Here is a 12,447-nt window from a genome sequence, read left to right as displayed (position 1 = left end):
GCCCGGCGGGCCGCGGAGGGTTCTGGGAAGGGGAGCGGCGGTGCGGAGGGGCTGTGGTGTCGGGCTGCCGAGCGGGGAGCGATGCCGGAACGCGACAGTGAGTGGGGCGGGGGGACAGGGCACACCGCGGGGCTCCGGGACACCCCAGGGGCCGGGGAGTCCGACCCTCGGGGGAGCGGCATGGGGGAGGGCGGTGTAGGCCCACCCTGGGCCTGGGGCACCGGGCTGCGGCGGGGGAGCGGGGGGGACCCCCCGGCGGGGCGCCGGGACACGTCCAACCTGGTCAGAGGAACAGCCCTGCTAGGGCAGGGGGTACGGTGACGGCTTTAGGAGTCGGAGGGAGGGGAGCTCCCGGGATGGGGCTCTGGGGCAGCTCAGGGGGTGAGGAGATGCTTGGGAGGGGGGGACTTGGGGATAAGCTGGGGGTGTGTTTGGGGGTAAACGCCTGCGCGGGGCACTTACACTGCGGTACGCTCGGGATGGGGCAGTAGGGTGTTTCTGGGGGTAGAGGGGATTCAAGGGCAGTCGCGGGACGGGGGGACGGGAGACCACCGGGGAGCCACGAGAACAGCCACCGGGAGGGTGAGGAGTCACTCGGGTTGGGAGGGCAGCAAGGTCCCGTGGTGGGCAGTGACACCAAGACCCTTTTGTCCCATGTGCCCTGGTGAGGCTACCCCCGGGTGTCAGTGGCCTGGGCTTGGCAGAGGAGCAGGGTGGTGGGTGACCACTGCTCCCTTCCCTGTTCCTGAGCAGGGACTAAGCTGGGAGGATTGTGGGGGCTGGCAGGGGGTTGAAGCCATGCAGGCAGACTCTGAGCGTTGTCTTTCCTCCTGTTCCCCAGATGAACCGTTCTCCAACCCCCTGGCCCCTGATGGCCACGATGTGGATGACTCGCACTCCTTCCACCAGTGAGTATGACACTGGGATGGGACTGGACTGGGGCTATGGGGCCCGAGGCCGATTCCCCCTTCTAGAGGCTGGGAGTGACTGGGGCAATGCAGCCTTTGGGGTCCCTCCATGGGGACCCGGTATCCAACTCCATCGCACAGGACGTGTTGGTAAACCCTCTGCCTCCTCAGAAGCAGTCAGGCTGCCGAAGCCTATTGGGGGATGACAGTTTCTGTTTCCTCTCTTCCTTGCAGGTCTAAGCTGACCAATGAAGACTTCAGAAAGCTTCTCATGACCCCGCGGGCTGCGCCAACATCTGCGCCACCATCCAAATCTCGCCACCATGAGTGAGTAGGACTGTTTCACAGGACTGTGGGACAAAGCATGTCCGCTTTCCCTCTGGGGTTCTGTTCCTGCCTGACTTTGCAGTGGGGTATCTAAAGGGGCTTTTGCTAATGAGTGTGCAGACAGGGCCCGAGGAGCAGACCTCAGCCTTGCTTTGTACTTGGGTCCATGCAAGCTGTACATGTATGTGTTAAGTGGGGAAACAGGTGGTTCAGGACTGCTGTAAATAACAGAGCGAGTCTTGCATGCCTGTTAAGATGCTTTGCACAAGAGGGAGATTTAGTTTTTGTTCTGTGAAAATCAGTGCTTTCGCCTCGTCTCCCTGCTGATAGAGTGGAATTAGGGAGAAATGGGACTGTACTGTTCCCATCTTTGAGCATCTCGGTGCCCTGCTGTGTCTGTGGGACTGTTCTGCCTAGCTGCCTGTGTTTGTATGGCTCTGCAGACTGTACGTGTGGTTTCTCACCCTTTTCCAGGATGCCCCGGGAGTACAACGAAGATGAAGACCCAGCTGCTCGCAGGAGGAAGAAGAAAAGGTAAATGGGGAAAGCAATGCATCAGCACTTGTTTTAGTACGTCACGTCCCTCCCTTGGAAGCAGCTTCTGAGCTCTTGGGCTACCTGAGAACCCTGAGTGGCCTGGATTATTTTGGGGCTTCAGACCCAAGCAGAGTGAGCTCAGACTGAGTGACTGTCACTGCTTGTGGGAACAGATGTGGGGTGGGAGGGTGGCAGCAGGATGGGGGTGAAGCTTCACCTCCAGAAGAAGCGGGAGAGGCTTTGCAGGTGTCTGGCAGAGCAGGGCAGTGGTGGGACATATACACTGATGACTGTGTCTTTTGGGGCACATCTGTGCAGCAGGACTGCACTTGACCTCTTCCCTTTGGACAGGAAGACCGAGCTCCTCTTTAGTTAGTCTCAGTACAGCAGTTTCATCTTGCCTGGTGTCCTCCAGGCATGTTGTGTCCCATGGTGCTTTAGTACGTTTTTGGGGAAGGGTTTGGGAGCAGAACAGGCATGTGTGGGGCCTTGGGGGTTGTTACTTGATGGATGCATCAAAAGTGTGAATGTGTCACTCTAACACTGAGCTGTTTTTCCAACCCCAGCTATTATGCAAAGCTGCGCCAGCAGGAGATAGAGCGTGAGAGGGAGTTGGCCGAGAAATACAGGGATCGAGCCAAGGAGAGGAGAGATGGTGTGAACAAGGACTACGAGGAAACAGAGCTGATCAGCACAACTGCCAACTACAGGGCTGTGGGGCCAACAGCAGAGGCGTACGTGACCCCGCGGCATGGCCTTGTCTAGCCAGTCTGCTCCAGAGGGGCTGTCTCGTAACTGCCTCCATTTTTGTTGCACAGGGATAAATCCGCTGCAGAGAAGAGGAGACAGTTGATCCAGGAGTCCAAGTTCTTGGGTGGTGACATGGAGCACACTCACTTGGTGAAGGGTCTGGACTTCGCGCTGTTGCAGAAGGTGAGCACGGATATCACTATGCTGCACTTCTACCCTGTCCCCTCCCAAAGGCGGAGGGGGTGGGCAGAGGGTAGCAGCTGCTACTTATGGGTGTTTCAATCTTGTCAGTCTGGGAAAGATTTATGAAGGATTGGGGAGTGTCATGGTTTAACCCCAGCCAGCAACTAGGCACCACGCAGCTGCTCACTCACTTCCCCCGGCAGTGGGATGGGGGAGAGAATAAGGAAAAGAAGAAAAACTCCTGGGTTGAGATAAGAACAGTTTAAGAGAAGAGAAAAGAAGAAACTAATAATGATAACACTAACAAAATGACAATAGTAATAATAAAAGGATTGGAATATACAAGTGATGCACAATGCAATTGCTCACCAACTGCTTACCGACGCCCAGTTAGTCCCCGAGTGGTGATCCCGTCCACCCCCACTTCCCCCAGTTTATATACGAGACGTGACATCATGTGGTATGGAATACCCTGTTGGCCACTTTGGGTCAGCTGCCCTGGCTGTGTTCCCTCCCAGCTTCTTGTGCCCCTCCAGCCTTCTTGTTGGCTGGGCATGAGAAGCTGAAAAATCATTGCCTTAGTATAAACACTACTTGGCAACAACAGAAAACATCAATGTTATCAACATTCTTCTCATACCTAACTAAAAAAGATAGCACTGTACCAGCTACTAGGAAGACAGTTAACTCCATTCTGTCTGAAACCAGGACAGGGAGCTAGTGGAAGTGTGCTTACTGGTTCTGATAGGCAGCAGTGGCATGGATTTGTCTGTAATGCATGGATTTACTCTGTGGCCAGGTACGAGCTGAGATTGCCAGCAAGGAGAAGGAAGAGGAGGAAATGATGGAGAAGCCCCAGAAAGAAACTAAGTGAGTGATTGAGGATTTTGCATTCCTGAGTGCAGCTGCCTCACAGAGAGGAGGATGCAGAGGAGGCATACACTTAGCATAATGCTTCTGTTTCTTTTCTGTTTCTGTTCAGGAAAGATGAAGATCCTGAGAATAAAATTGAGTTTAAGACCCGGCTGGGTAAGACTGTGTGGATGTGGCTGTTACCCACCTTGTGTTGTGCCATGAATGTGGGAGAAATCCTGGAGGGTGAATGGACCTTTAGTCATTGGAGAGGGAGAGTCTGAGGTATAGGCATCCTGAACCTGAGGGCTGGAGGAAGCGTGTCTCTTAGGAGGTGATTCTGATAACTTAAATATGCTTCACTATGGGTTTGTCCATTGCTCTTGTAAGAGTAGCTCTCCCACGCATTTCCTTCCCCTCCAGGTCGCAACATCTACCGCATTCTGTTCAAGAACAAGGCCTACGAGCGGAATGAGCTGTTTCTGCCAGGGAGGATGGCCTATGTGGTAGATCTGGATGATGAATATGCCGACACTGATATCCCAACCACGCTGATCCGGAGCAAGGCTGACTGCCCCACCATGGAGGTATGCAGCTAGTGTCCAGGTTGCTTGACTTCATTGGTCTGAATTGGCCAGAGCAGGTCTTGCCAGGAGGGGTTCCCTGTCAAAGGAGTTGGATACTTCCTCGAGGATTTCTCTTTCAGGCACAGACCACGCTGACCACCAATGACATTGTCATCAGCAAACTGACGCAGATCCTCTCCTATCTCAGACAAGGGACCCGCAACAAGAAGCTCAAGAAGAAAGACAAAGGTAGGAGCTGAAGGGAACCAAGTAGTAGGAGTTAATGCTTGAAGCATATACCGAGAGAATGAGATGTGTTCTGATTTGCTGCATTCCCCTGTGCAATGAGGCAGTAGACTTAGAGGCCAGCGATTTCCTACAACTCCCTGAGCACTGCGTCCTGAAGGCAGACTGTTCTGTGGCAGGACCACAGGGGACTGGCTGCTGAGAAATTACAGCTGTGAAGGTGCCTAGTGCTGCTCTACTCTTCCTGGTTAAGGCCCAGTTCCTTGGGGAAATGTCCCCTGTTAGGGAGGGACAAAATGGCTTCCTGAGGGGGCTAGATATGATGTGGTAACCAAAGAGGAAGTCAGGACATCCTCCAGGCCTACCACTCTTGGGGCTTGGAAACCAGATTTGGGACAGGGAAACGGTGCAGGTGGTGGAGTGGTTGATGTGCCTCTCACTGCTGTTGTGTCCTTGCAGGGAAGCTGGATGAAAAGAAGCCCCCTGAAGCTGATATGAAGTAAGTGCCTCCCTGCCCACAGGTTGTGGGGTCACAGCTCTCTGCCTTGAGGAATGTCTTTTGGGCCCACCACATTTAGAGAGGGCTGGGGTTAGTGCTTCTGCAGCGAGGTGCCTTTTTGGACCTGCAGTTTGTAGGACAAGGCTGGAGGCAAGCTCTGTTTTTTTATTTCAGGCTTGAGGCAGGCAAGGGCTCTCTCTTATCCTGGACTACAAGAAGCAGGTCCAGTCACAGAAGAGAGCAGAAATGCAGCAATACCTCTGACAGATGTAGAGGCCAGTTCTAGTGGGCGTCCTTAGCTCTCAGTGTTGGTGCTGTGTGCTCCTTTATTAGTTTCCAGTTCAAAGGGAGGTGGTTGTAGCCTCTTCTCTTGCAGCACCTGTAACTGCAGGCTCTTTTCCACCTCTAGCATCTTTGAAGACATTGGGGATTACGTGCCTTCCACTGCAAAGATGCCACGGGAGAAGGAGCGGGAGAGGTACCGTGAGAGAGAGCGTGACAGGGACCGGGAGCGTGACAGGGACCGGGAGCGTGACAGGGACCGGGAGCGTGACAGGGACCGGGAGCGTGACAGGGACCGGGAGCGTGACAGGGACCGGGAGCGTGACCGTGAGCGGGAGGAGGAAAAGAAGAGGCACAGCTACTTTGAGAAGCCCAAGGCTGATGATGAGGTGAGCCGCTGCTCGTGAAGCCTGGACTGTCCTACCTGGTCTCTGCCCCTTGGGCAGTGCAGCTGTGGGGTTGGTGGGGTCACCCCAGTGGCTTTGGGTGTCTCTGGTCGTGCTCCCATACATGTCAGTCGCTGAGCTCTGTCTCTCCAGCTAGGGGCTGGTGGGTGGCTGGGTGCTTGTTCTCTCCTTTAGCAAGTAAGGCAGGACTAGCATGAGCTAGTAGCTTTTATGGTTCAGTTGTGTGCTTGCCACAAAGAGTCTTAAGGTGGAGCTGCAAGTCTTGCAGTACTGTCAGTTGCCTGCTTTCAGCCCTCCTAGGTGACATGGTATCTCTCCCTCTTCTTTGCAGCCCACCGACATCGACAAAGGTGAGTCAAGTGGTGTGGACATTTGAATGAGGCTGGACGGTTTTGCTCAGATGTATGGGGTTGCAGATTTCAGAACTGCTTGGCTCGCTGGCCTGTGTGAGCTCCCTGTTCTCCCAGAGACTGCTATGACAGAGGGAATTGCCTGCTCTGAGGGTTTTGGGGTGGTCTTGTGCCTACAGGCTGCTGCATGCCAGCCTGGGTTGAGTGTGTGTGCAGATCCTTCCCTGGCAGCAGACCTGCTCAACCGTCCTTATGCTGGCTGTAAGCTGAGAAGGATTCAGGGTCTCCTAGGATCAGCCCGCCTCTGTCTATACTCAAATTGGTTTGCTGCTCCTTGGTGTTCTCCTGGCTCCTCCTCTTCTACCTCATATGCAGCCTGTTCTTCTGCCTGTTACCCTGTCCCAGTGAATTGGTCATGCAGAAGGGGGCTCTGCCCAGCCCCATGTGTATTGCGGTAAGCTGTTCCTCCCCCAAGCTCAGCCTGCTGCTCTCTGTACCCCAGGACCCGGGTCAGCTAAGGAGCTCATCAAGTCCATCAACGAGAAGTTTGCTGGAGCCGCTGGCTGGGAAGGAGCAGAGTCATATCCTTTACTGTCTGTGCCAGCCTGGCCAGCTGTGGGGCTGGGCTTCTCTTGCAGGCAGGCCTTGCCTGAGCATGGCTGTGTGGCTGTCCTTCCTTACTTGGGAGGGCTTTTCCTTCTGTAGCAGAGCAATGCCACCCAAACACTGCTGCTCGTACACCAAATAAAAGCTCTGCAGACTCCAATTTGGTTGTGTTAGGGCAGGAGATGGCTCTTTGGCTGGCTGTGCTCAGCCCTTAGCTGTAAGGCTATGTGGTGGTGCTTTCCTTGACTGTTGTCACATTGAAGAAGCCAGAAGACAAGAAGCAGCTCGGGGACTTCTTTGGCATGTCGAACAGCTACGCTGAGTGCTACCCTGCTACGTAAGGAAGCAGCAAGAAGCTGCGGGATGGGAGCAGGGTGTGCCGAGGGAGCTTCTGTTCTCTGGCAGCAAGAACTTGAACATCAGCTCCACTGCTTGTTGGGAGGAGCAGTCCTGGCTTTGTCTGGGGTTGCAACCTACTGTTAAAATGCTCCCTGAGTCCTTGGTTCTGGTAGACCTGGCCTTTTCTTAGCTGGTCTCTGCTATAAATGGCTACCTGGAGTCTGCTGCTTCTCAGTGCCAGGGAGAGGCCGAGGTGGCTGGGAGTCTGCCGGGTTCCCTGGTAATTCATGTGCTCATTAAGCTCTGGCCACAAAGCAGTCACTCGGCGGAGGAGGAACAGCTTTCAGGCTGCAGAGTCATGTTAGGAACATTTGCGATCTTGGATGCCCTTGTGGTGCAGCTCACCTGCAGGGCTTGCAGTTGGAGGAACTTCTCTCTGGTCCAGGAACTGAGTGCATTCAGTCTGAGGCCATGAGAGATGGCTCCCAGCCTGGCTCTGATCTGTGTCCCGTGGACCCACTCCGAACGTTTTTCTTGCTTTGCTTTTCTTCACAGAATGGATGATATGGCCGTGGACAGCGATGAAGAGGTGGACTACAGCAAAATGGATCAGGTACGCCATCACCAGCTTTTAGGACCAGCCAGCGAACTAGGCATCAGTGCAGGCTGAGAGGATCCCACTAGAGACAAACAGGCTTGTACAGAGGCACTGAGTGCCTTGGAGCTGGGTGTTGCATGTGTTCTGGGGTTTGCTGATCTGCTGTGTGCCTGGGTCTGGGTGGGATCTGTTGTCCCAGGCAGCAAATTTGTGACACTCTGGCACTCGACCAGGAGATGTTGGGGAGGTGTGCTAGTCCGTCTTGACTCCCTCTTCCATGGAATCTCCTGTCTGGGGCTTCTCGGGGAGGGGATTGTGGAGCCAAGGCCAGACTGGGTGCACAGGCCCATTGAACTGGGGCCAGTGGGAGATTGAGAGCTTGCCTGGGCATGTGGGGCTGCATGAGAAGCCCTGGTCAGCGTTGAGTACGGAGCTGCTCTCAGTCGTTCTTTCACTGCAGGGTAACAAGAAAGGACCTCTGGGCCGCTGGGACTTCGATACCCAGGAGGAGTACAGCGAATACATGAACAACAAAGAGGCTCTGCCCAAGTGAGTGCAGCCCTTGAGAAGGGTTGAGCAAGGATTTTGGATGCAGGTGGCCATCCTGGCCAAACCTGGGTGCTGGGGGAGCTTAAAGCAATAAGGGGGTTCCCTGGTGAGGACCTGAGGAGGACCTGTGGATCCTGGGCCTGGTGGCTTGTCTTTGCTCTTAGTATCACTCTTGAGGACTCCTGCACAGCCGCTGCTTTCAGAGGCCCAAGCCAGCTCTGGAATATGGGCTCATGGCTGGTACAGATATGTCTGTTCCCCTGGCAGGCTGTGGATCCCCTGCGAGTGCTGAGCTCTTGTCTTGCTCCTTCCCCAGGGCAGCCTTTCAGTATGGGATCAAGATGTCTGAGGGACGCAAAACCCGTCGCTTCAAGGAGACGAATGACAAGGCAGAGCTGGACCGGCAGTGGAAGAAGATCAGTGCGGTGAGTGCCCAGTGCTGGGCTATCATCTGTTTGGGCTGTGAGCTGCCAGCGCAGCCCAGGAGAGCTCCCACCTAGTCCTGCCCTCGCTGTCCTAGTCATGGCTCTTCGGTCCAGCCCACAGGCTGGCTCTCTAGAAGCTGGATTTGCTCCTTGTGGGAGCATCAGCCAAATACTTGAGGCTTCAGGACTGCAGAGGCATCTGGAGCTGCATTCAGAGCTATTGCCCTGGGAGCAGTCCCAATCGGGGGCTTTTTGCTGTAGGCTCTGCAGCAGATGAATGTGTCCAAAACCGGCAGCTCAGAGCCATCCAAAGGGGCTTGGAGGGGACAAGGCATATTTAGCGGCTCCCTGTTTTCTAACTAGCAGAGCTGGGGGTTATCCTGGCAGGGTGAGCTGGCTATGAGCACCCCAACAGTATGGGAGGGGCTAGGGGCAGGTGAGAACAAAGGGTCTTTGGTGGCCAAAATGGAGCAAAGGGGGAACAGGCCAAGCTTCTCCAGACTTTGGGCATCTTGTGGACAACTTTAGCTCACCTCAGCTTGCTCTGGCCTGGCTACAGCTCTCCCTGGGAGTATCTTGCACTCTACAACCCCTCTGCTGTGGCTGTGGGCAGCCAGCTACCCTGAGGGTAACAGGACTTTGTGCTTTCTTTGCAGATCATTGAGAAGAGGAAGAAGTTGGAGGCTGATGGGTTAGTAAAATTGTCTCTGCTCTTGGCTCAGCTGCAGGGCAGTGCTGGGGCCTGGCTGTCTCCTGCCACCTCACCTAGGGACTGCAGGGGGCAGAGACCTCCCTGCCGGCTTTTGGCAGTGGGGCTTGAAGGGGAGTGGAGAACATTTGGTTCCTTCGGGGTGCTCCTGCCCTGCTCAGCTCAGCAGAGCCTGCAGGGCATCTCTCCCCTGGGCCATGGGTGGGTGCTGCATTCTCACCGCTGTCTTGCCTCTCTGTCTCTTCCAGGGTTGAGGTGAAACGTCCCAAGTACTGATGTCTCCAGTGTCTTCTCCTCTAGCTCCTGGAACCCTGGCCTGCTGGCTGCTGCCTTCGTGGAGATTGCTGGTGTGTTCTCCTTGCCCCCTAAGCCGTCCACTTTCTGCTCTGGGCTGGGCAGCACGTGTGTCCCCCAGCCGTGTGCTGTGGGGCTGTGCTGAGGCTCTCTCCTCCAGTGTTTTGATGTATAGCCTGTGACGTGTAATTGTTGTAGCCGTAATAAAACCGCATTAAATTTGCGTGTTTGTATGGGCAGAGAGAAGGTGCGATCAGCAGGGGGGCCAGGCCCTTTTGAGTCTCACAGGGTGAGCCCTAGCTAAGGATGTTTATTGTGGGAGCCTTTTGTGGTGGGGGATAGGCACCCCATGTCAAGCCCTGGATAAAAATAGCAAATAAGCCTATTTAGGGGAAATAATCCCAGCTGAGCAGCCTGTGCCTCAGCACGTGGGGAAGAAATGGGACCTTTGCGTAGGGTACAGTAAGAGGAAGGGCCTGAAGCAGAGGACTCGTACCGCTTCCCCTGCGCAAGCTGCCGTGACGGGTGGCAGCAGTGGGGCTGTGTGTGGCGTGGGACCGGCGATCGCCTCCAACCAGACCAGCAGCGGGCTGGGTGCGATGGGGCCAGCAACTGGCAAAGCTGGACGGGGATGTTGCTGGTGACCCCTGGCTGGGCTGGGGCCCTGGGCAGGACCTCGGGGTGCCCTGCCACCCCCAGACTTTGAAAGGGGCCAAAGCGACGCCAGGTCCCTGGCCGCCCCCTCCCCTGGGACGCAGAGGGAGGAGGCCACAGTGGTGCAAATTCGGGAGCCCGTGGGGGCTCCCGCTGCTGAACAGCTAAAAAACAGGAAAAAAACCATGAAGCGGCCGGGCCGAGTCCCGGCAAAACGGAGCCAGAGGCGCCGACGGGGCGAGACGCGACGAGGTCGCCGCGGGTCTCTGGCCGGCCCACTCGTGACGCCACCGCCGCGCGCCACTAGAGGACTGCGCGGGCCCGGGGGGAGGGGACAGCCATGCAAATGAAGGGGCGGTACTATGCAAAACGAGCACAGCGCCTGCGCCCAGCCGCCATGGCGGCGCCGGGGGAGGTGAGCAGGCGTGGGGGCAGCGCGGCCCCGGCCCCCACCGGCCCCGGCCCCACTGCCCCGCTCTCCCCCAGGGGTGCTCGGAGCCAGCGGGGAGGGAGCCGCGGCTGCGGGACACCCCCGAGGACATTTGCTTCGAGGCGACGGCCAACGCCATCGCCCTGCACCCGGCCCGGCCCTTGCTGGCGGCGGGGGATGTGGACGGCGACGTCTACCTGTGAGTGGGGCCGTGGGGGCTCAGCCGGGGCTTGGGGGGGTGTCCCGGGTGTAGGAACCGCTGGGAACCGGCCGTCGGGGCTCCCCGTCCTACTACGGGCCCCGGCGAGCCCGACCCGGTGCTGGCAGGTACTCGTACTCCTGCACCGAGGGGGAGAACCGGCAGCTCTGGTCCTCGGGGCATCACCTCAAGTCGTGCCGGGATGTGGCCTTCTCCCAGGATGGGCAGAGTAAGTGCGGGGGACGTGGGGTGGCACCGGGACACAGTGGGGGATGCCGGGGCTGGGGGTGCTGACACGGCTCTCCAGAGCTTTTCACCGTGTCCAAGGACAAGTCCGTCCACATCCTGACGGTGGAGGAGGGACGGCTGGAAACGCGCTTCCCCAAGGCCCACAGGTAGGTCTGCACGGGCGGCTCGTCCCAGGCAGTGACTGCCAGGGCAGTGTCCCCTTCCCTCCCCTGCTGGGGCCACGCAGCCCCGGGCTGGACAGGCAGAGGCTAGAGCATCGTCCTTGATGCTGTGGGAGCCGTTGGCCCATGGCGTGAGCTGTGACTGTGCCGGTGTGGGGCTGGGGTCTCTGCAGCTCAGCCCTCAACTGCGTGCTGCCCATCGATAACCACGTCTTTGCCACGGGCGACGACGGCGGGGCGCTGAAGGTGTGGGACCTGCGCAAGGGGGACGCCATCTTGGAGGCCCGTCAGCAGGAGGAGTACATCAGCGCCATGGCCGTGGATGGTAATGGGAAGATCCTGCTGACCGCCAGGTACTGGGGGCTCCGTGGGGTCAGGCTCCCCCGTGCCCACGCAGGGCCTTCCCTTAGGGCTGGGGTAAGCGCCCTGCACCATGTCCCATGCTCACGACACACCTCTTCCATCTCACGCAGCGGTGATGGCACCCTGGGCGTCTTCAACGTGAAGAGGCGGCGCTTTGATCTGCTCTCAGAGCCACAGAACGGGGACCTGACGTCTGTCGTGCTGCTGAAGGTTGGTGCTGGGCTCTGCCGCGGAGCAGGACCCTGCGGATCCCTCCCCAGGCCCCAGGTTTCTTCTTCTGCCTCTGCCTTACTGTCCTCCATCTTGCTTAGAGGGGGAAGAAAGTGGCATGTGGCTCCAGCGAAGGCACCATCTACCTCTTCAACTGGGACGGCTTCGGGGCCGCCAGCGACCGCTTTGCTCTGAGGGCCGAGTCCATTGACTGCATGGTCCCCATCACGGACAGCATCGTATGCGTGGGGTCCCTGGACGGAGTCATCAGGTCAGGGGGATGGGATGGGGAGGCTGTGGGACGAGCTCAGCCTCGGTCAGGAACAAGGGGAGGGAGGGCACGCCGAGCCTGCGCTGGTGCCCGCAGGAGGGCTGGTGGTGGACCGGGGCCCTGCCTCCCTGCGAGGTCCTCACTGGGGCCCGTCCCCGTCCCCAGGGCGGTGAACGTCCTGCCGAACCGGGTGCTGGGCTGCGTTGGGCAGCACCTGGGGGAGCCCATCGAGCAGCTGGCGGTGGCCCCGGGGGGGCAGCTCCTGGCCAGCTGCGCCCACGACCAGAAGGTGAAGTTCTGGGACGTCTCCGCCCTGGGGGGGCTGGTGGTGGACGACTATCGAAAGAAGAAGAAGAAGGGGGGGCCGCTGCGGGCCCTCAGCGGCAAGGCGGCGGGCAGCGGGGAGGATTTCTTCGCCGATCTGCGGGACGAGGCCGAGCCGGAGGCGGCGGCGGGGAGCGACAGCGACGGCAGCGACTGAGG

The 12,447-nt window shown here is 57.8% G+C and overlaps 2 protein-coding genes across 4 annotated transcripts; both read left to right on the top strand.

The window, feature by feature from the left end:
* The first annotated feature begins 8 nt into the window (after positions 1-8).
* Positions 9-9,637, top strand: IK (IK cytokine, down-regulator of HLA II). Of its 3 annotated transcripts, XM_010565960.1 has the most exons (21): positions 9-97; positions 842-908; positions 1,143-1,235; positions 1,710-1,769; positions 2,339-2,506; positions 2,591-2,705; positions 3,505-3,575; positions 3,688-3,734; positions 3,981-4,144; positions 4,264-4,372; positions 4,829-4,868; positions 5,278-5,370; positions 5,407-5,539; positions 5,889-5,907; positions 6,410-6,488; positions 6,770-6,850; positions 7,408-7,465; positions 7,911-7,999; positions 8,316-8,424; positions 9,081-9,115; positions 9,382-9,637. In XM_010565960.1, the coding sequence occupies exons 1-21, from the start codon at positions 82-84 to the stop codon at positions 9,407-9,409; spliced, it is 1,674 nt and encodes a 557-aa protein (XP_010564262.1). In that variant the 5' UTR covers positions 9-81; the 3' UTR covers positions 9,410-9,637. The 3 variants fall into 3 exon arrangements, with proteins under 3 accessions (XP_010564262.1, XP_010564261.1, XP_010564263.1); XM_010565959.1 differs by having other exon boundaries at positions 5,278-5,539; XM_010565961.1 differs by lacking the exon at positions 9,081-9,115 and having other exon boundaries at positions 5,278-5,539.
* An 828-nt stretch (positions 9,638-10,465) lies between these two features.
* On the top strand, positions 10,466-12,445 carry WDR55 (WD repeat domain 55). Its single transcript, XM_010565985.1, has 8 exons — positions 10,466-10,496; positions 10,568-10,710; positions 10,839-10,939; positions 11,018-11,105; positions 11,294-11,473; positions 11,594-11,693; positions 11,795-11,964; positions 12,130-12,445. The coding sequence occupies exons 1-8, from the start codon at positions 10,479-10,481 to the stop codon at positions 12,443-12,445; spliced, it is 1,116 nt and encodes a 371-aa protein (XP_010564287.1). The 5' UTR covers positions 10,466-10,478.
* Positions 12,446-12,447: the final 2 nt, after the last annotated feature.

This window comes from Haliaeetus leucocephalus, unplaced genomic scaffold (genome assembly GCF_000737465.1).
Source record: "Haliaeetus leucocephalus isolate CR32 unplaced genomic scaffold, Haliaeetus_leucocephalus-4.0 Scaffold199, whole genome shotgun sequence".
NCBI classification, from domain to species: domain Eukaryota; kingdom Metazoa; phylum Chordata; class Aves; order Accipitriformes; family Accipitridae; genus Haliaeetus; species Haliaeetus leucocephalus.
This window is presented reverse-complemented; position numbering and strand designations above follow the sequence as displayed.